This window comes from Cryptomeria japonica, chromosome 1, assembly GCF_030272615.1.
Source record: "Cryptomeria japonica chromosome 1, Sugi_1.0, whole genome shotgun sequence".
NCBI classification, from domain to species: Eukaryota; Viridiplantae; Streptophyta; class Pinopsida; order Cupressales; family Cupressaceae; genus Cryptomeria; species Cryptomeria japonica.
Window position 1 is genome coordinate 141900719 of NC_081405.1, and position 23197 is coordinate 141923915.

The 23197-nt window shown below is 42.2% G+C and overlaps 1 protein-coding gene across 3 annotated transcripts in view; it reads left to right on the plus strand.

The window, feature by feature from the left end:
• The window catches only part of LOC131027633 (uncharacterized), a 249415-nt gene that overhangs the window by 150628 nt on the left and 75590 nt on the right, over positions 1-23197 (plus strand). For all 3 annotated transcript variants that reach the window (XM_057957708.2, XM_057957702.2, XM_057957713.2), the window contains 2 exons: positions 526-634; positions 793-937. In XM_057957708.2, the coding sequence (XP_057813691.1) occupies positions 526-634; positions 793-937 (254 nt within the window). The remainder of the gene's footprint in view (positions 1-525; positions 635-792; positions 938-23197) is intronic.

Below are 23197 nucleotides of genomic sequence, written 5' to 3' on the forward strand. Positions count from 1 at the left end.
CCATGAGATTACCTTTGATATAAATATTAGAGAATCCCTTTGCAAGAACAAATCTAAGTCTTTTAATTACGAATTCAATCTCAGCATTATTTTCTGTAGCTGTGTTACATGAGAAATATTAACCAATATAGAAAATTGTCTCCATGGTCTCAAAAGATGTCTCCTTCACAAATTCATTGTAGACTACCTCTACAAGCTTTGTTTGGTTTTAAAGTTAATATTAGCAGTTGGGAATAGAGGAGGGTCCAATGTGCTTTCTGTATCATATTTGTTGATCTCCTCATTAGCAGGATAGATATCAATACTTTAAAATGATAGCAATATGGCTTGGATAAAAAATTCTGTCTCAATTTTTTATGTTCACCAGATCATTCTCAATAAATTAAAAAAAATTGCAATTTGAGTATACTGTATTTCCTATATTTCAATTGAAATTGTATTGCAATTCTGATTGCATAGAGTTTCAAAATAGATTTTGATAAGTTTTCAGCTTTTAATTTATATTTGTTGGCACTTTGTTTTCAGGTAAAGGTTTGTATAGAGAAAAAAATTCGTATATTTCCAATTCCAGGGCCCTGCTCAATCATAACAGCACTTACAGCTTCTGGTTTGTCTACAAGTGAATTTTCCTTTGGTGAGTCCATTCTTTCAGTCTTGAAATGCTTTATTTATGTCTATACAATGGAAAGATAATTGAAATTTTCAATCTATTTTCCTATTTTATTATTTAGATTTATACCTATGACTTCAAAATAACGATTTAAATTTTCACATTGAGTTAAAATTTTGCAGTTGGGTTTCTGCCCACACACAATAGTACACGAAAGGCAAAATTGATGGCTGCTGCTAAGGAGTTGGCAACTCAAGTCTTCTTTGTTCCTCCACACAAGCTCAACTACATTTTAGAGGAAAGCATTTCTACTTTTGGTGAGGCAAGGTAAAATGTGACTGGCCTGCCATCTTGCTACATGCTTAAATGTTTCAATGCATATTTCTTTGGGGAGATCACAATATAATGCAAACAATATTAAGATAAAGTTTTATTTTTGGTAGATAATAACCTTATTTTGTTAACAGATTGGTCCTACATAAAATCTGGTGCAGAAAATATTTATTTTGCAATTTGAGGGCAAGTTATTAATTTAATCAACATTGACAGCTACGTCAACAGATATTACTGTTAGTCTATTTTTCTCCTGCAGCCAAAATAGCCTTTAACATTGTGTTCTCAAGGTTCAATAAGTCTTGAGTTTGGTCCTAGCATTTGCAAAAGATTAAATGTCATCAATTGTAAAGGTTAATAAGGTGTTTGGTTTATGTTCAAGGCCATCAATCATGTTATTCCTCTTCTAAAAGGGAGCCTCAACATATAAATAAAGCTCTAAAATGCTATAGTCTTGTCAAAAAGGGTCCTTTGAAGACAACTAAAAATGTATAAAATGTAGAGAAAGAGAGAAGTTTTAGGACTCTTAAGTGTCATTCTGACATGTGAGAATGTCCTTTATGGATATCAATGCATTCAAGGAGCAGTTTGGAGCTATAATGACATAGTTTGAAGTAGTTTTGGGGGTCTTTAATGGCCTATTTCAGTTCAATTCGACCGCAACACTTTTTCAACTTCAAAACAAAGAAAGTAAATGCCCTATTACCGTGGAAGGAGGTTGCAATAGTGAAGGAGAGAATCTAGGACAGTTTGAAGACTTTTTCAAGTGGTTGAGAGCATCTAGGAGGAGGTTGAAGACTTCCTCAAATAGTTGAGAAAATCTAGGGGGCAGTTTGAGACTTTTTCCAAAGCATTTCCAAGCATCTAGGAGCTGATTAAAGAGCCTAATCAAGAGGATAACAGTTGGGATGGACTTTTCTTCATAAAAAACACTTTTTGGAGCTGATTTGAAGGCTACAAAATAGCAACAAACAAATTGGATGCCCAAGGAGGATTGACCAAGCAAAATCAATGTAACACGTCCTTCTTGTCCTTTATTTCTCATCATATGTTCCTTTGTAGTAGCAAGTTGTTGCAGCTATAAAGCTCAGCCTTAAGCTTCATTTTTAAGTGAGTTCTTGCTGCTCTAGGCTTGTATTGTAACCTGAAACAGGTTCTTTCTTGCCTATTGTGTATTGTAACTTATATTCAGATATGTACAGCTGTTGTAAGCACCTTTTTGATTAATAAAGCAAGTGTTTACCTTCTCTAATCTGTATTTTGTGTGCAACATGGATGAATGATGTTTCTCTAGTGATTCATATGTCAATCCTTTAATATGTCTTTCTTCCTACGGTACCTTCATGCAGAAATAGCATGTTTTATACAGGTTATAGTTTGTGTTATGACTTTCATCATTTCTTAGTTGTGAAAACTCCCTCTTTTCCTTCTATGAGGTCTGAAATATTAACCTTGCTATGAAACAATGATGTATAAACATGTGGAGCTTGAGTTGTGTGAGAGAAATCTTGTTTTTGAGATAGATTGTGTGTTAAAATAGCAAATATAGAGTCTGAAAAACAATTTGGTGCATCACCCACTAGAGTAGGTTTCATTGCCAAGCATTTCTTCCCTTTTCCTAGTCAGGAAGTAGTTTTAGGTGATAGTCCCAAAAAGAACCAGCTTTCTCTGGAGATTCACTCCAAGTTTTGGGCAACCCACAGGCCCAGGAGTGTTTTCATGTTTCAATAGATTGCTGAACTCTAAGTTTAGTAGGGTGCAAATCTTATTGACAACAATTACTTATGGCAGAATTAGAAATATCTTCATAGAAATTTTGACAAATATGCAAGAAACTAGTTAGATTGTCACTAGTTTAGTAATTCTAGAGATATGTTTGTTTATCTTAGAAACATCAGTTAATATCATGATTGATAAATATTCAGTCTAAAAGTTTGACACCATCTATTACCCAACCAGTTTGTCCTATATCAAACTCCAAAGAACTTCTATACTTGGAAAACAAGCCACCGATTCATAATTGTGTAAGTGGTTAGGTTTAGCTGCAGTAATTCACACTCAAAATTGTTGAAAGTCTGAGACGAGTTTTTAAAAGTTGCTAATCAGTTAGAAAGGTGGATAGTTTGCACATTTTTGTCCATTTTTCGTACTTGTTTCAGTGCCCATCACCCATAGACATAATTAGGCCTTATTTCAACCATTTCTAAGCTTGAAACACCCAAAGCCATGCAATTTCACCAAGCCAAGACCCCTTCTTCTGTAAACATCTCATTCCCCTGTGTTTGTATTGCTATGTTCCTTTGGATAATAGTGCTTGTTGTTTACCCCGTGGGGTGTGTTATTAATATTGCATTTCAACAGTGAGATGATAACCATAGGATAGAATAGTAACCAGAAACTCAGAGTAATGCTTTCATTAATGCCAAAATGTCTAGCACAATAATCATTCTCTACATCAGTGTATCCAACAACAAGTACAAGAGCATATATAAAGACACGGTTGAGGGTTGCGGTTACCAGCCGTGGGGAACCGTCGTGCAACGGACAACTACCCTCGATGACACTAACATACTTAACCAACGTAGCTTAACAAGTAGTACAAAGCCCATTTTACGACTAACATCATCCCCCCGCTAAGAAAAGTCGTCTCCGGACGACAAGGACAAAAATCTGGGACTAACACAACAAAATGGGGATGAAGTACACTGTATACAATAAGAAAATCACTGAGAAGAAGGGGTTGAGGGGCGTCCCTGAATGAGGTAGTTGCACCTTCGATGAAGAAGATGCAGGAACTGCTGATGCCAGTCGAGCCCGAAACTCATACACCTGTTGCGTCCTTGCCTGAAAACCCTTTTCTGCTACCATCCGATGCTCAAATGTGGATTTCACCATTATTGCTTCTGCAAGGAGTTTTTTTTTTCCTTGACATCACAGTCCTCCTGTGCCAAACTTGTTTGCAAAACACGCTTTTCGGTCTTAGCCTCCACCAACTGCTACTCAAATGATAGTCTCCCTAGCTAATTTGTCCTCGATAGCCACCCGCGTTGTCCTCTCGGCATCCAACTCCTGGGTATGCTGAGCTAAGTCTCACGCTACTACTACCTCCAACCTAGTGGTCAGCTCCTCTCGAGCCCTCTGTGCATCCACCAAGGCAACCTCATGTCCAGCCGAGACATACTCCGAATTCCTTAAAGCGTACCATTCATGCTTGGAAGTGGCCACAACCCTCTAGCACAAAGGCTAGGAGATGCCTCAAATCCTCCATCATACTCCCCAAAGGCTGATAACTGAACTGAATAACTCCCTGGTGCTGTACAACTTCGCGTTCTTGCAATGCCTTCCCTCAAACTATGTTTGTTCGCAACCTCCAAATCCGTCTCCCTCTACGGCTTATGGCTTCCCCGCCAATGCTTAGCTTTAGGCTTCTTCTCACAGTACGGAACAACCCCAACACTTACTGTGACTTCTCTGCTGCCCTTCGCCTGATGTTTGCCCTCTCGGGTGAATAACTTAAGGCATAAAGAACATAATGCAGACTAATGCCGTAAATATCAGACAAAGTATATCAGATGTTCTATTCATAATAAGTGTATGTTACAAGTTACATTCCGAAGTATAAAAGGGTACCGAGGGGGTGCGAGCGCCAACTGTCGCACCGCAACTACCACCCCTCGGTTGCCAACTAACCAAAACAATTACACATAATTAACTAATCTTATTCCCGTGTACAATAATGCCGCCAACATCATCACCCCCAAAAAGAAAAGTCGTCTCCAGGCGACTTACAAAAATGGAGATAATGCAACCTATACAATATACATATCTGAAAAACTAGGGAGGGGGTTGAGGAAGCGTCCCTGAAGCAGAAGGGTGAGATGCTGGTGTCTGGGCCGCCAAGCGGGCGCGGAGCTCATACACTTGCTGAGTGCGTGTAGTCGCATCCCGCTCCGCCATCAATACTTTCTCCAAAGCTGTCTTCACCATGTGTGCGGCTTCCAGCAACTCCTCCTCTTTTGTATCCACTGCCTCCGTCGCGCAGACCAACCGAGTCTGCTCGGCCGCCAAATGAGTCTCTACCTCGGCCTTCGCTGCCCGGGTCGCAACTATCTCTGTGCGGGCCATCTCTAGCTGTGCCAACAACTACGCCCTCTCGGTTGCCCATGAGGCCTACTGGCTAGCCACATCTTTCTCCAACGTGACGCATGCAACCTCGCAGGCCGCAGACTCCTGCTGTGTATGCCTCAATGTATAATAGGCATCCCGGTAGACCTGCTTCAGGATATTTTCTTCGGCCTTAGATCGGGAAGTACTTACCGCTTCCTAGGTGCTCATTTGTGCCCACATTTCCTTCGCCACTTCAGCCGTGGCCTCCAGCGCCCGTTGCTTCTCCGTGCGAGGGTCCGGGTATGTGGCCTTCTTTGCCTGTGACCGTGTGATTGTCAATACCCGTTCCTCCGTCCTGTCGATGTTGAGCAGGTTCACTTTAGACTTTGGGCAAGTTCCATCATCGTGGTCTCCAAGCCCACACCATTTGCATAGTTTTTGTGGAGTTTATTCTGAGGTGCATTCTCTCGCAAAGTGGCCTCATTGATTGCACGCTCGGCACTGGATCATTGGCCGTCCCTTTGCATCATATTGGATTCGGCTCCTATTATTATTATTGGTCCTCCCCCCTCACCGGTTATTCCGGTATCCGCCAGATGATGCATTATTGTTGGCGGTTTGCGAAGTTCCGACGGTCGGCTACTCTTGTGTGAAGAGAACGTGTTGGTTCCTGGTTTTCATATTGTAGGGACATTCCTTTGTCAAATGTCCCGCAATCTGACAAATGTCGCAGAAAGCCTTCTTGGGGTAGGACCCCTTGGTGTGTCCATCACTCCTACAGTCGGTACACCACACGTCATTTTCTTCCGTCTTACTTGTACTCCCTTTCATGACTTTGAATTCTTTCAACATTCGTTCCATGTCCTTTTGGAGAGCGTGCACCTTTTTACTCGATTCGCCACCGTTGCTGCTTTCCCCGTCAGAATCTTCATCATCGTCAGATGAATATTTATTACTTTTCTTCTTCCTTGATGTTTTGTATTCGCTCTCTAGGTCCATCGCCCTATTATAGGCGTCGTCATATGACGTTGGGGGTACAATTTTCATCTTTTTCCGTAGGGAGGATTTCAATCCTTCAACGAACCATCGTTTTTTCAAGCCCTCAGTCGGTTGGCTTTCCATTTTACCCAACAATTCCTTCAGTCTCCTGCTGTATGCCTGTACTATCTCCTTGGTACCTTGTTTGGTACTGTATATCTCTGTTACAATTTCGTTGTCATCACGGAACAACCGAAACTCCTCCGTGAATTCCTTCTGTAGGTTAGCCCACGTGGCCACTTTTTGCTTATCTACATCGGAGTACCAATCTATGGCAACTCCACGTAACGTGGCTGGGAACTGCTGTACCCAGTCATTCTAGTCTGTCACTCCGTTGGCAGACCAAATGGTTTCACATGTACGACAGTGCCGTAAGGGGTCTTCCTTGCTGTCCCTTGTGAACTTTGGCAATTTTTGTTTACTCGCCATCCCTGGTCGTCTTCCTGGGGGTGGTTGTGTCTGTGTCTATGGCCCTGCGCTGCTTCGTCCGGTGGCGTTGGTGGTGTGTCCTGCGTGGACGACTGGAGGTACGGTGTTTTGCCTGTCGTGTGTGGCACCTACACCCGTACGGTTGCCCTCCCCTTCGCTCTCACACGCGCCCACTTCTGCTTGCCATTGGTGATCTTCACTCCGTGGCGTAAGGGATAAGTTTCTAAACTGATCCCGAGTCTCCTTGACTAGATTTCGCCGTAACCTTGTTTCTTCCAGAAACTCTTCGTGGCTCCGTGTCCTACGATGATCTGGCAATGCATAGAAATTTCCGTCGGCCTCTGCACCCTCCGTGACACCTCCTTGGTTCCCCTCGGCCCCCCTTCGGCAGGTCATCCTTCGACAAGTTGCCTCAGCCTCCGTCTACGTTCTACTTGCTGCTCCAGAATCAAGGCCCTTTGTGCGGCCTCCCACTCGTTCGTTTTTGGTTTTTTATTTCTATCTTTATTCAATAGGTTTGGCATTAATTGTCACACATTCCCATAACTCACAATACATAAATCAAAACGTGTTTTTATTAATTCATTTGCTCAAATACAACTCGTGTCAATGACACTTTTATTTGAAAATAAGAAGTTCAAGGTTCAATTCCCTCCTGGCCTGGCACCAACTCGTTCTGTTTCTCGTCGGCTGTTCTCTTCGTAGCATTGCAGGATTTGTTGTCGTCGCTCTTCCTGGGCAATCTCCTCCAAGCGGGCTTGTTGTGCCAGCGATGCCTGTGCAAGCAACCGGGGGAGGTGGTTCATCAACCGGTTTACTGCCGGGATAACCTCCAGCGCTGTCCACATGGCACTTGGTGGGATTTCTGCCTCCGCTGCCTCTTGTCGAACGTAGGTCTGAATGGCTACTTGGAGCAAAATTGAAAATTCTCGCGTTGCCGTGTCTTCTCTTGTGTAAAGTTCTGTTCGCGTGTTGTCGGCCTCTAGGTTTATTTCACCAACGGGTAGGCCCATTGTGTCTGTGCGCCATCCGTGTCTTCTGTTCCTGAGTACGTCTAGGCAACGACGCCAAATGTTTGCCCTCTCGGGTGAATAACTTAAGGCATAAAGAACATAATGCAGACTAATGCCGTAAATATCAGACAAAGTATATCAGATGTTCTATTCATAATAAGTGTATGTTACAAGTTACATTCCGAAGTATAAAAGGGTATCGAGGGGGTGCGAGCACCAACCGTCGCACCGCAACTACCACCCCTCGGTTGCCAACTAACCAAAACAATTACACATAATTAACTAATCTTATTCCCGTGTACAATAATGCCGCCAACACTTGACTCAAAAAGTGTATTTTAGCTCAAAAATAAACTGGGGGTCTAGGGGTAGTGCCCCCAACGGGGTCAAGGGGCAGCGCCCCAGGTGTGCTCCCTTACAACCTTCAGAACCACACGGAAGTCCATGGTGCACATCATTTTTATGATATTTTAAGATGCCAAAAACCACCTTCTCCACTCTAATTTTTTCAGCGTCCTGGCTCCAGACTCCATCGAATGCTTTTTCAATCTGGTCGTTGTTTTTTTTTATAAATTAAATGCATGCTTGTTTGAATGTCGACGCATTTTTTCTTTTCACGTGTCATCACCACCGTTTATCCCTACCGTGCCGTGGTATGTTTCCTTTCACCCTTTTTTAAACTGCCGCCGTCGTCGCCATGCTCCTTCAGGCCTACGGCGGTATTCCACCATCGGTGACCTCCGTCGATGGTGGTTCCACCATATGGTGTCCCCCCGACGGTGGTTTCACCGCACGGTGGTCACTGACGGTGGCGATTCCACTGTGGCCATTGATTTATTTATTTATTTTATTTTTTTCTTTGTTCAATTTTTTTTTTAAAATTTAATTTCCTAATCTACTTGTCTAGAGAGTCTTCGGTTCGGTTCCCATGCCTCTGGGATCGCCCTTCATCCTTCTCGGTTTGCCTCGCCCGAGAGTCTCCTGCTTTGGTCCTGTGCCTCTCGAGTCGCCTGCCCGGCTTCTCGGGTTTCAATTTGGACTCGTTGATGGCAAGTCTATTTTCAATGGCCGTCTGAAGACCTGGAACCATAAATTCTACAGGGACCACAGTCTCCTTCCTGTACATAAGAAGAAGAAGAAGAATAAAGATTTTGAAGGTTGCGGCCTTCCACACAGGGTTCCAATCGTTGTCGACACGAATGATCTTGGGATTATCTACGTCACCGAGGTTTGTCTCCTTCAATTTTACCTCTTGATACTTGATGGGTTCTTCTGTAAGCAGGAAAATTAGTAAATTAGACTTTTTGGAATGTATTAAAATAAAACATAGTATTTAGTTATAACTACGGGGTAGTTGGTTGTCTGACGGTTGATGGCCTCACCAACCGCAAACTCTTTATATGTAAGCTTGTAGCACATTTGGAGGTACGTTTTGGTGGAGATTAATATGATATACATCTGTGTTACATCTGATATATTTCTGCATATTGTATTGTGTGTTGTTGGTTCCATGACTGTGTTCTATTATGCCATGGTGTTGTAATTCGGATCTCAGTGCTTTGTATACTTATAATTCGGGAACTGGTGTGCGGTGGTGTCACTCACATGGGCGTCTCCCTTCCAATATTCTTTGTATTTCGGCAGGTACACCTCCTCTATTACTTGCTTTGGTTCCTCTACTTCGAGCCTGTAGCTATTGAACATTTCGTAATCCTCTATCTGCCAGTGGAAGAGCCCATTCAATGACCCCGTCTCATCCTCGGAGCACTCTCCTAGTTTGAGAATCCCTTCGTCGTTGGGCTCCATGTAGCCCCGTCCTTCGTCCCTCAGGTCGCCTTCTCCTTCACCCTCCAATTCCAAAGATGATGCCAGTTCCTCACTAACCAACTATGTCCCAAGGTCTATGATAAACTTCCTTCCTCCATTCTCCATAGACAGAGTGTTCTTCTTCCAGTTGTGGGTGGCCTTGGTTGCCACCAGCCACCCTCTCCCTAAGATCGCATCATATTTTTCTTTAGTGGGATTACCATGAAGTCTAGTATGATGGGTTGCGTCCCAATGGTAACTTGCTAGCCCATCAGTGTCCCGATTGGTTTGATTCGATGCTAATCTGCTCCCAGTAGATTGAATGTAGCTGGCCACAGTGTCGACTTCCCCAGCTTCTGCCAGGTTTCTTCTGGAAGAACATTCACTCCCGATCCACCATCAACGATGGTATCGGTTAGAATGGTGTCAAGGATACCCATCTCCACAATGGCCGGGTTCCTTCCAGTGTTAACTGCCAGCAGCCTGGGGTCTATTGCAGACCCCCAGGAACATCCATGCGGTGGTTGGTATTGGTGCGTGGTTGGGAGAGATTATTCAGAAACGCTGTTCGTAATTGAGGCATCGTTTGGAGGAGGTTGTGTACCTTCACAAGAACCTCCAGTTTTAAAATTCGATTTAGTATAGCCTCCTCCGCCTCCGGTCGACTGGAAGTACTCGTCGTACCCTTTGCCTTCGCCCTCTCTCGTATCTCTTTCTCAATTTCTTCCCATGCTTACTGTACCCTTCGCTTCTCCGTCTCCGGGTTTGGGCACGTTGCTTGTCTGGCTTGGGCGCGGGTTACGACCAACACTTCCTCTTCTTTGGTTTCCTCGATACTGAGCAAGTTGACGCCGGACTTCAGGCAAGTGGCATCTTCATGGTCTCCCGGTCCTCACCATTTGCACAAATATTGTGTGGCCTCTCCCTTCGGGTAGTCTCGGGCGAAGTGCCTCCACTGGCTGCACGCTCTGCATTGTATCATCGGTCGGCCTTTGGAGTCGTATTGGATCTGGCTCCTTGTATTATTATTGTTGTTATTGTTGTTTCGTCCTTCCCACCGGTTATCTCTGTACCCTCCTGATGTTGCATTGTTGTTCAACTGGGAGCTGTCGGTACCACCCGATGTAGTTGGTTGTTCTTGCGTAAGCAATACTTTGTTGGCTTCGTGTTTTCATGTTGTAGGGGCATTCCTTGGTGGAATGCCCCATCAACTAGCATATATCACAATAGGCCTTCTTTGGGCAGGAGCCTTTCATGTGGTCGTCTGTCTTACATTTCATGCACCAAAGCTCCCCTGCATTGGTCTTGCTCGGACCTCCCTTCATAACCTTCAGCTCTTTCATCATCCTGTTGTGACCATTTCACACATCGCCCCATTAAAAATGGGGACCCCCTTTTTTTTTTGCTCGTTTTTCGCTTGCCTTTCGCTTCGTTTTTAGGGTTTTGGTAGTTTGTCAGTTGTCTGGATTTAGGGTCAAGCCTTAAGGTTTTAGTTACCGTCTTTTCAGGCCAGAATCCAGTCAGTTTTGAGAGCTTTTGAGCCTCCTTTCGTAGGATGTAATTTTGAATGAAATAAATTCGCCAGAATGGTCTATTTTCAATTGGAATTTTGAGTGCAGAGTATAAATTTGTCTAAGTGTTGATGATGAAATGTGAATTTTTGTCCAATTGAGTAATTTTGACCAAATTTTGACTTTTTTGATATTTGATCCCGGGCATTGGAAATGATTTGTTTTCGCCTTCTGAAGTGATTAAATTTGTGAAATCTTGATATTTTGGCCTGTAGGAGCAAAATCGCTCCTGTCCCTCAGTGAAGGACCGGAGCTCGTTTTCAAAAATCTTATTGTCCCTGCAGAGTCAAGATGAATTTCGAATTGGAAGTGATAGAGAAAGGCGTGATCTTTCCGTTGAATATAAATTGAAGAATTTCACGAACACGGAAATGCCTCCAGGAATAAAATCGCTCCTGTCCCTCAGTGAAGGACCGGAGCTCAAAATCAAATGTTGCTTTGTCCTTGCAGGATTTTAATGACTTGATGATTTGAAGGGGTCCAAGGAGAGATATTTTATCAAATGAATATAACTTGAAGTGCCGTCGTGAAGAAGAATGAACTAAAATGCCAAAATCGCTCCTGTCCCTCAGTCAGGGACCAGGGCGAAGTTCTTTGTAGCTCCCGTCCCTCTCCCAGGGACCAGAGCGAAATTCTTCATAGGACATGTACTGGACGAAGATCAAGTCAGTTTTATGTTTGAAGGCAAGAAAGGAGATGAGTTGAAACCGTTGAAGATAAATTGAAGATTACCAAATGTCAACAAGGGACCCAAATGCTCAAGTTCGCTCCTGTCCCTCAGTCAGGGACCAGAGCGATTTTTGTCTAAGATGATTTTCTTGCCAAGTTACAATGGATTCCAAGGCATGGATGAATGAAAAGGTACATTATAAATCCGTTGAAGATAATTTTTGAAGGTGATAAAGTGAAATGATGCCTACAGGACCAAGATCGCTCCTGTCCCTCTCCAAGGGACCAGGGCGATATAATGATTATATTGCCGTTCCTTCAAATTCAAGACACTCTAAGACGAAGAACAAGGTGGCAAAGGCGTTTCGAAGCGTCTTAGTCAAGCATAAAGTTACAATGATCGCCAACATTGAAAGATTTGCACTAAAATATCCCAGTTCGCTCCTATCCCTCAGGAAGGGACCAGAGCGAAATTTGCATAAAGGCATAAATTTTGAAAGTTTATCACGCATCAAGTGATTAAGAGGGATCAAGGGACTTTATTTTGCACAATGAAAACAATTGCAAGATTGAGCTCAAAACATTGAAGTTCGCTCCTGTCCCTCAGGAAGGGACCAGAGCGATATTAATCATATTGGCCAAATCTCTCAAAAATCACGTGAGGTTAAGGTTTTGCAAGGTGGTAAAAGGTCCAAGGCATGGTTAGAAGATGATATTCAAAGGCTTCAAACGTTAAACGATCATCAAGTTGAACAAAGAGGCTATATCGCTCCTGTCCCTCTCCAAGGGACCAGGGCGATTTGCATAGGATCCTTCATTTTCCTTCAAATGCATGTCAAGGCAAGTTCACACAAGGTAAAGGACACCATTTGGAAAGCAATGAACGAGGAACCAAGGTTAAAAAATGACGCATTTTGGCTAGAGCTTCAAGATCGCTCCTGTCCCTCTCCAAGGGACAAGGGCGATGATCCTTCCAAACGTTTAAATGCCTTATAGAATTCAAGCGAAACGAAAGTAGAATGAGAGAATAGCATTGTTTGTCCCTCACAATGAAGATTGAAGATCGAAGATGCAAAGGTCAAGGAGAAAACACTAGGATCGCTCCTGTCCCTCTCCAAGGGACCAGGGCGATATTTGCCAAAACACTTGTTATCCTTAAAGATCACGTTAAAGCAAAGTTGCCAAGGTTTAATGCATCATTTGGAAGGCGATACAAAGGGGATGAATGTTAAGATGTTGCCAATTTGAGCTTGAAATGAAGAAAACATCAAGATCGCTCCTGTCCCTCTCCAAGGGACCAGGGCGATATCACATCAAAGGGCACTCGTTCACACAAGCAAGACAATCAAGTTCGAAGATCCTAGCGAAAATGGCTAATTCAACGTGGAGATGAAGACTTTGAACGTCAAAAATGCAAGGATCAAGACCAAAATGATGGATCGCTCCTGTCCCTCAGTCAGGGACCAGGGCGATGAGGTATGTATTGCTCATCTTCAAAATTTGGCGCTCAAGCAAATATTTTTGAATTAATTTTAAATGCTAAAATTTGATAAATTAAAAAATTCAATTGATTAGCATTTAAATATTGCGCTTGATATTTATTAATTATTTTTGCCTTTGTAAAAAAAAAATAAAAAAAATCGAATTTGGCAATTTAAATGATAAAGGCATTTAATAATTAATTATTAATCAATTAAAAAATTAAATGGAGCGCTAGGATTGTGAGGTCGGCCTTTATTATTCATTTAAAAATTGTTTAAATTGCCTTATTTTTACCAAAGTCGGCCTAAGCAAATTGGTGATATGAGCGCTTATAAAAGAGGGTGGTGAAGATTGTCATTTTCACATTACCATTTTACCATTTCACATGCGATCTTGAAAAAGGAAGTGCGAATTGTGTTTGAATAGTGCGAATTTCATTTCAAAGCAAAGGAAGGCGCTAATATCATCTAAGGGGGTGCGAACTTGAACTTTCCATTTGAGCGAATTTGCCTAGGACGTCAAGGACATACCAAAGGTGGCGAAATTGCTATTTTGAAGAGGAGATCACGTTGAAGACCATCCAATTTTCAATTTTGCCTAGGCGAATCCTTTTCATTTTGCATTCTAGAGTTAGCTCTCTATTGAGGTATGGCGATATTTGTTTTATTGTTTTGATTTCAAATGTTGATCGTCATAGCCTAAATTTTGAATTTTGAAATTTTGAATTCGTAGCTCAATCATTTTAGGAAATGATAACTCTAAGACTTATCATGACGTTTCCTAAAATATTCTCTAATCTATGTTATTTATTGCAAAATTTAGTTTCTCATTATGAAATGTTGTGTAGGTATGGCAACCCCAAAGGCGGGAGCATCCACCAGTCGTTCAGCTCTCATGAAAGAAGATCAAAAGACCGAAGAAGTGGAGACGAAGATCGTGTCGAAGTGGAGCAACATTGGAGATATCAACTTGGGTAACTTTAGCACGAAGAAGTTTCGAGAGGTCCCTTATATTGGCAAGCCATCACCTGTCGCCCGGAGAATAATCGAGAGTGGCATTATTAAGGCGGCCGGCTTTCCTCGAGCTGTTCAGTGCCATGAGTTGATGATCAAGTGTGCTCGTCACTATGATCCACAGTCCAGAACGATCGTGTCCAAAGAGGGAAACACTTTGGCGTACCTTTCAGAGGAAGCTATAAGTGAAGCTTTCCATCTTCCAGAGCACAGGGACATGATATACAAGAGCATAGAAGGAGCCAGATCAATGTACGAAGATGATCCAGATGCTTGTCTAAGCATTATCAACAAGAACTGGCTACTCAAGAGTCGTCCCCGTCTAAGCAAGATCCCGAACACACCGCACAGGATTGATTTCCAGGAGGAGTACAGAGATTTGATCACCATGCTCAACCGAGTTACAGTAGCCCCTCACGCCTTCTATTTTGAGAAGTGGATGTTTTACTTCATCCAGGTGATCGTTCAAGGGAAAGGTACCATACATTGGGCTAGGATGATTAGCCATTGCTTGGACGTACAGTTGAGGAGACTCAAGGCTACCAAGTCCTTCCACATGAGTTCATACGTCATCTATGCCTTGATTAGGAGTGTTGAGTACGCAGGACTACCTCACAGAGGAGTGATTGGAAGAGGACCCGGCGAGGTCAGAGCTTGTGATTCCTATGCCTACTTGCATCATCCGCCAGGAAGCGACTACAAGTTAGTTAATGATACCTTCACGATGAATATCACAAGGATGTTGCAAGGTGGGATTCACAACAGATTATCTCAGGATGCATAGGAATTAATCAAGAGGTATGGTGCTTGGTTTATTCAGTTTCCGAAGTTCACTTATATTAGAGTGCATGGATGTCCTTTACCTCCATACATGTTGCCGAGATATCCGACAGACAGAATTGTGTTACTTGAAGTAACAAGACAGTTGGCAGCATATGCGAAGGCATTCAGACACAGACATCAGAATGGAGTTCCAGTACCTATTATTTTGGGTAATTCAGTTGAGGTATGTCCTAATGCTTTAGCTATGGATGACACAGAGAAGGAGTTAGCCTTGTATTCTTTTCCATCCTTTGCTTTGAGAGAAAGCTTTGATCCACATGGACATTTAGAGGAGACAGTCGGCAGGAAGTTTAAGCATGAGTACCAAATAGAAGATTTTATGATGAATCTCTTAGATGATCTTGAAGTGAAACGAAAAATGCATTCTAGATTGCCTTTGGATTTCATCAAGAAATGCAGGATTTATAGAGTGGCCGACCAAGCTCAGGACAGTGGCAGACATATCCAGTCTTCCTATGATCGAGAAAGCAAATCAATAAGGTTGGATTGGAATGAGCCTGAGGTCGTGGATCTAGATACTTTGATGGCACCAGTCTTGTCTTGTACTCGCAGATGGGTTGACGTACAGCATCAGAAGTTGAGAGAACAAGGCATAACTATGACTTTCACTTTGGAAGAGAAACCAGCCGAAGGTGGAGCTAGTGTGAGTGAAGGCAATCCTAATCCTAGAAATTCAGGTGAAGGTAACCTTCGATGTGCCAGTGAGGGCAATCTCCATCCAAGAGGTTCGAAGAGAAAAGAAAGATCAGAAAAGAAGGAATCTTCCAAGAAGAAGCAAGGGGCTAACAAAGATCGATCATCCGGTACTTCTTCTAGACCAGAGAAGAGGACACTTCAAGTGGAAGAATCCATGGAGTCGATGGTACAGAACGACAGGCAGGAAGAAGGACAGGCACCGCAAGGGTCACCAGATGGATCTCTCCAAGATTATGAGTTAGATGAAGATAAAGAGGACAACGAAATGACATCTCCTCCCAGAGAAGAAGAAATAGTGCATAAAGAAATTCAGGTTCAAGAAACAAGATCGGCCATCCCAGATTGGTTGAAGGAAAGATTAACCAAGGTGATCGTAGTAGAGGACGAGGATGATGCAATTGATTTAGAGAGCCTTGTTGGACGTTCACATGATGTAACAGAGAAGAGGAAGGCTACCAAGATGTCCAAGATGATTCGAGATGAGACTGGATCCAGAAAACTGCAGATAGCTACACCAGCAGTAGACAAATATGAAGGTGAGATCCTAGCAGAGGAATATGATATACAAACATTTGAGTTAGGACCATCCACTGCAGAGCAGACACTAGATGGTGCCACCGATTCATTTGAAGCATTGAAAGACAAGCTTAGAGAAGAAATGGAAAAGAATAGAAAGCTTGAAAGAGAGGTCGGTGCATGGAGGACATATTTTAGTCATCTCAATGAGCCTTTGGGACGTCAGGATCCAGCTAGATCACTAGTGCAGGCACTTCCACTTCAATCAATCAATGAGGCAGAAAGATTCAGGAACATGGTCCAACGTACAAGTAATTGGATGGATAGATCTCATACAGTGGCCTTAGAGTTTGTAACAAGGATGATGAAGATTATTCATCAAGCTATCCAGGTTCTTGAGATAATCCACAATTTGATGATAACAGTAGCCGCATTTGCCCATACCAAAGATGTTATCATCCCTGTCTTAAAGGTAATTAGACATACATCAAGGAAGGTCTTAGCGCAGGAAAAGATCATGGATGGAGGACCTCACAGTTTGTTTCAATGGTCAACCTTACTCCATATGAAGAGTGTTCTCTTCGAGGACATCAGTGTTAGATGCAGCCAAGTTGAGGAGGTGATCAATCCGATCCAGGACAGAGTATTTGAGGTACTTCGTACCATTCTTGGCAGGAGGATCGAGGTCGAGACAGATGTGGATATGCAGGAATTAGAGGATAGAATCAAGGTCATCTTTTGCAAGGACGCAAATGTTACAGACGAGCAATATGATCAGATGTTTGCCACCATGCTCCTGATTGAAAGAACAAAGGAACTTGAAGCTTCATGGGACGCAGCTCTTCTAGATGCATTCGATCAGGTCATCCACTTAGAAGAGAGTATGAAGAATCTTCCCGAGATTCCAATTGCAGAAATCGAAGGAATCGTATCAAGATTCATTGCATATGCTAAAAAAGAGAATTGGAAAGGGAATAAGATTCTAGATGAAAGGTTGTTATAGATGACATGGCATCTTATTTGTCATTGGTTTATGTCTCCTAGGTTTTTGTGCCAAATTTAATATTTGGCTATGCATTTAATATTGTTCAGTAAAAAGGAGGCCATTTGTAACAAACCCTAATTAGGGTTTAGGTGTCATGATCTTGACCGTTGATCTACTTTCAATCTGGACCTTTCATTGTAATTGAGGATGCTATTTATACCCTCATTTTTCATTTCATTTGTAATGCTTTTTTGATAGAAGAGAGATAGCTAAGAGATTAGAGTTAGAAGCAATTTTATTTTGTAGCAAGATTGAGTTTGAAGAAAGGAATTCAAGCAATTGTTGTACATGATGACTTGGAAATCAATGAAATATTGAAGTTATGGTGTTTTGTTGTAACTTTCTTGGTTATCTTCATGGTTGTTTAAATTACTTGAATCATGCTCAATCAAAGTAGTGTGTTAATTTGAAGGACATAGTGTGAGACTTGATCTTTGGTAGGGTTCGTTTTCCATACCACTAGCTTCTTGCTGATTGTAGGAACGCCTTGCGTGGTCGACTGGATATATTTGAATCACCTAATCTTCAATCATTATTGTATCTTAGATATGTACCTTCGTGGTAGTATCTTTGATCTTTGATGTATTGAAAATCATTTTATTACCTTAGAAGATCGCATCAATTTCAATTGAGTTGTTATCTTATGGCAAAATTGAAGTTGGTTGAATCTTGCCAAGTCTTGTTCACACGAAGTCATTCTTAGGGTTAGATTAGATTAGACCTCTTTCAAACGCTATCCTTTTGTTATTTTTTGAAAACTTCTTTAGTTTAGCAAATCTTGAACTTTCGGAAGCGTAAGACCCCTTGAAGGATACAGCAAATCACATCATACCGCTGGAAGCTTGTCCACACGTAGAGACCCTACTAACCAGAACCTTGGAGTCTTCCTAACTGATCCTTTATGCGAATCTTCAGCAGTTAGAGGCTTTTTCTCAAGAGAGGATAAGATGCCTACTGGTATTTTATTTTGTGTATGATGGTGTACAAAATACACGTCAACACATCCTCATCATGTCCTTCTGCAGGCTTTGCACCTTTTTGCCGGACTCGCCATCGTTGCTGCTTCCCTCGGAAGATTCATCATCCTCGGATGAGCTATCCTTCTTCTTTTTCTTCTTGGATGTCTTGGTCTCGCTCTCAATATCCATCGCTCTATTATATGCATCTTTGTACGAGGTTGGTGGAACAATTTTCATCTTCTTTCGGAGGGATTGTTTCAGTCCCTCCACGAACCATCTCTTTTTCAACCCATCCGCTGGTTGACTCTCCTTTTTCCCCAACAGTTCCTTGAGTTGCCGACTATAGGCTCGAACCGTCTCATTCTTGTTTTGCTTTGTGCCATAGGTTTCGGCTACTATTTCAATGTTGTCTCTGAGGAGGCGGAACTCTATCTCGAACTCCTTCTTCAGGTTGGGCCATGTGCCGACTTTAGCCTTATCCGTATCGGAGTACCAGTCGATGGCCACTCCCCTTAAGGTTGCTGGAAATTGTGTTACCCATTCATCCTGGTCGGTAACACCGTTTGCTGACCATATGGTTTCGCAAGTGCGGCAATGGCGGACGGGATCTTCCTTCTCGTCACCGTCGAACTTCGGCAGCTTTTGTTTACTGGCCATTGATGGGGGTCGTGTCGCCTGTCGTGCACCTGCACAACTCCCACCCGCGCCGGTGGTGTTCGCTGTTTGAGTGACTGGGGGTATGGTGGTTTGTACCTGCGTGCTTGGTGTGATGGGTCCTGTTGACGTGTATTTTGTACACTGCCTAACACAGAATAAAATACCCAAGGGTACCTTATCCTCTCTTGAATAAAGTTTCTGAATGCTGAAGATATCGCGAAAAGGATCAACCGGAGAAACTTCAAGGTTCTTGTATGTAGGATCTCTACGTGTGGATAAGCTCTCTGTGGTATGATGTGATTTGCTGGAATCACAAGGGGACTTACATTTGATGATTGAACTTCTTATCTGCTTTGAATATTGCTGGAACACAAGCTCTTACTAGCTTTGATTTGAAAAAAGGAAAAAAGATGAAGGTGAGGAAAGAATCTAATCCTAATACTAAGGAATGTAGGAGCGATGATTGATCTTCGATGAAATTCTAACTAGGTCTTGTTTTGACATCGCAGGACCATCTCCACAAGGCTAGTGCGATCTTCGAAGGGAAGCTTTATGATGTTCAAATCATCACTGCAGGCATAGACACCATCAGGTTGATGCATATCAATGAAGAAGCGACAATTGAAGTTAAGCTTAAGCTGAACGATTCCAGTTGACTACACAAGGCAAGTCTGCAATCAACAAACTGCTAGTAGTATGGATATGCGAATTTCACCATCAATCAAGCATATTTCTTCCACTCATCTAATAACATGAAATCAAATATGAGAAGTATAAAGACCATGCAAATTGTCGAATCGACCCATAAATTTCACCATTTCTTCAATGAAGTTACAAGTCTTTTACAACAACATCTTGGCAACAATCTTTGCCTTCTCTCTCTACTCTACTCTAATTACTATTCTATCAACTAGCTAACTACTCTCAATTTGTCTTCTAACCGCTTTCCAACTCCTTCCTAACTGCCTTTACAAAATGAAATGCCAGGGCTTATATAGTGCCCTCAATACAATTCGATGGCTTAGATCAATTCGAGATCAATGGCCAAGATTCAACAATGAAAACCCTAATTAGGGTTTGTTACAACCATTACATAACATTTAATGCTTGACCAATGATAAAATTGTATTGCTTGGACACATGTCCTCTCTAGAAAAATCGACCAATGGATAGCTGGGGTAGGTACATCGGAGTTTGTGTCATCTCCCATGAGTTCGGTACATTGAATCTGGACATGCTGAGGTGGACCACACTGACTGGAGAAGTGATGACTAGGATGCCACCTCGTCTGACACTTGTAACTTGGTAAATATTCAACTTGATGTTGTTGAGAAGCTAGCTTTAATTAATTCTTCTGGAACTATCTGCTTCTTCAACGAACCCTTGCTCTGACTTCTTGTGTCCTTGATTTGCAGGATGATGATGTACCTCGCCTTGGAATGCTAGACTGGAGGAGGCGGCCCTTGTCCTTGCTTGATCGTCCTTGAGGAGACCGTCCTTGATTTGGCTTGATTTTCCTTGAGGAGAACCTTCCGACTTGTAGATCCTTCGAGCTTGGGAGTCGCCATCTTGATACCTACACAACATTTCAAAATTAGTAATATATCTTGAAATCTAAAAATTAAACTTTAAAAGGAAGATTCAAGATTTTAATTAGGAAACTTCATGATAAATCTTGAGTTATCATTTCCTAATTAACCATGCAACTTTTCTAAAAAATGTCTAAAAGAAATCAAACCTTGAATAAGGGTGTCAAGATGATTTTGCCATACCTCTTCTTGAGAATTAACTCTAAGAAATGATGTAAAAATAGATGAATTTTGCTAGGCAAAGTGTAGATCAAAGCTCTCCCTTGGATACAATGCACCTCCTTTAGCTTGGAAAAGAACTCCACCTTCCTCTTCAAAAATATCGAAATTCGCCTTCAAATACCTTCAAAACATCTGGAATTTATCCTCCAATCTAGCAAGAAATACGCCTCTCCAATAGCCTTCAAGGTCAATTTCGCCTTCCTCAAATTGCTCTTGAAGTTCGCATGAGAGATAATGCAAGAATGATTTGAATTGTGAAAAAAAAACACCTCCAATATATAGAGCGCTCACCTTCCACTTACCCATGAGGCCGACCTTGCAAGTAAAGGCAAAAAATAAATAAAATTAAAAAAGGAAGAGGCCGACTTGATAAAATGAATAAAAATAATACCTCAAGCGCTTCATCTTTTAATTTTAATTTAATAAAAATTAATTTTAAATGCCTTTATAATTAAAATTTCGATTTTTCTAAGGCTCAAAAATTAATTTATTAAATGCCATGCGCCTTTATTAAATGCCAATTTAATTGAAATTTTTTTAAAAATATTTTGAAGTTTTTAACGAATTTGGCATCTAATGCGATTTGCTAAAATAAGGCAAAAAATAACGAATGTTGATAACTTCGCTCTGGTCCCTTGGAGAGGGACAGGAGCGCTTTTGCCAATTGTCATCGAAATTTGTGGTCCTTGCAACTCCATTCCACCCCGAAGCACTTTAAGTATCATTCCAAACTTGTGCTTTGGCCTAGATTCGTCCAAACTTGGCGAGAAGGACTGGATATTAGGTTTTTCGCCTTGGTCCCTTGGAGAGGGACAGGAGCTATTTTGCAAATCCAAGCTTATCTGTCCTTTGTTAGCCTTCCAAATTATATTCAATGGATAAATCATGTTTTCCTTGGTCTCTTCAAATCATAAAATTGTCTTGATCCTGCAAGAACAGTGCAAATTTGAAATTCAAGCTCCGGTCCTTCAGTGAGGGACGGGAGCACTTTTGCAATTACAAGCCAATTCGTCCTTTGCTAGCTTCGAAAATTATCTTCAACGGATCGATTGTGTCTTCCTCCACCCACCTCAAACGCGAAACTTGCTTTCCTTTTGCCAAAAACTTGCCTTGAGGGAAAATCGCTCTGGTCCCTTGGAGAGGGACAGGAGTGCCCTTTGAAAATAGCCCTGGTCCCTTGGTGAGGGACAGGAGCGAACTTGTCATTTAGGTTGATTTTCTCCTTTGTGGCCCACTTAAATTATATTCAACGGACAGAGCACACTCCCCTTGGCCTCTTCCAATCGCAAAATTATTTAAGTCTTGTGAGGATAATGCAAATTTGGGATTCAAGCTCCGGTCCTTCAGTGAGGGACAGGAGCGAATTTTGCTCTCTAGGCCAAATCGTTACAATTTCCATCAAAAAATGTCTTGGCTAAGGAAGATATCATCTTACTTCATGCTATGAATAAAAGTTAATGTCCAAAAAAGGTCTAAAATTGTGCATATAAAGAAAAGCGCTCTGGTCCTTCAGTGAGGGACAGGAGCGAATTTGACCTTCTAGGCAAATTAAGTATAAGTGACATTTCCTTCTATGTTTCTTCTTTCTTATACTTTAAGTTATATTCCATATATACTTTTAGGATGTTTGAGAGTGGTTTCAGACCTCCAGGAGTTATATTGCAAAATCTAGTTTTTTGAGGTTTTTCAGTTTCCAGACTTAGTCAAATTTCAGGATCAGGACATTCCAGACTTAGCCAAATTTCAGGACATTCTAGACTTAGCCAAATTTCAGGATCAGGACCTCACTCAAGCCGGACTTGCTTATCCATGTGATCCCCCGGGCGACACTCAAAATGCAAACCCTAACTAACAAAACCCTAAAAAACCTAAAAAGACAAACCCTAAAAAGCAAAAAAAAGCAGGGGTCCCCATTTGCAATGGGGCGATGTGTGAAAACGTCACAACAGGTCCCAAGAGGGGGTCCTGCTTGCCGTGTGCCTATGCCTCCTCCGCACCTACGGTTGTACGGTTGCACTCCCCTCCGTTCTCACCCTCATCGTTTGTTCGCTCCCTTCGGTCGTCCTCTGTGCGTGGTGTAAGGGATAAATTCCTGAACTGATCCCGGGTCTCTTCGACCAGATTTCTTCGTAGCTTCTCACCCTATGGTGTTTTGGCGACACGTAGAAATCTCCTTCGGCTTCTGCTCTTGCACCCTTCGTGACACCTTCTTGGTTCCCTTCGGGCAACCCTTTGGCAGGTCGTCCTTTGGCAAGTTGCCTCAGCCTCCGTCTCTGTGCGGCCTCCCACTCCTCACTTTGTGCCTTCTTATTTCTATCCTTATTTAATAAGTTGGGCATTAATTCCCGTACATCTTCATAAATAGCAGCAACACAAAAAATAGAACACTTCTTTATTAATTCATCTCGTCGGATACCATTTATGTCAATAGCACGAAACCATTATTTCAGTATAGAATGTTCTTTATTCCTCCTAGAGGTTCAGGGTTCAATTTCCCCTTCGCCTCTTGCCATCACTCTCCGCTTCCCAGTGACGATTGTTTTCTTCGTACTGTCAGAGGACCTGTTGGCGTCGCTCCTCACGGGCAATCTCCTCCAGG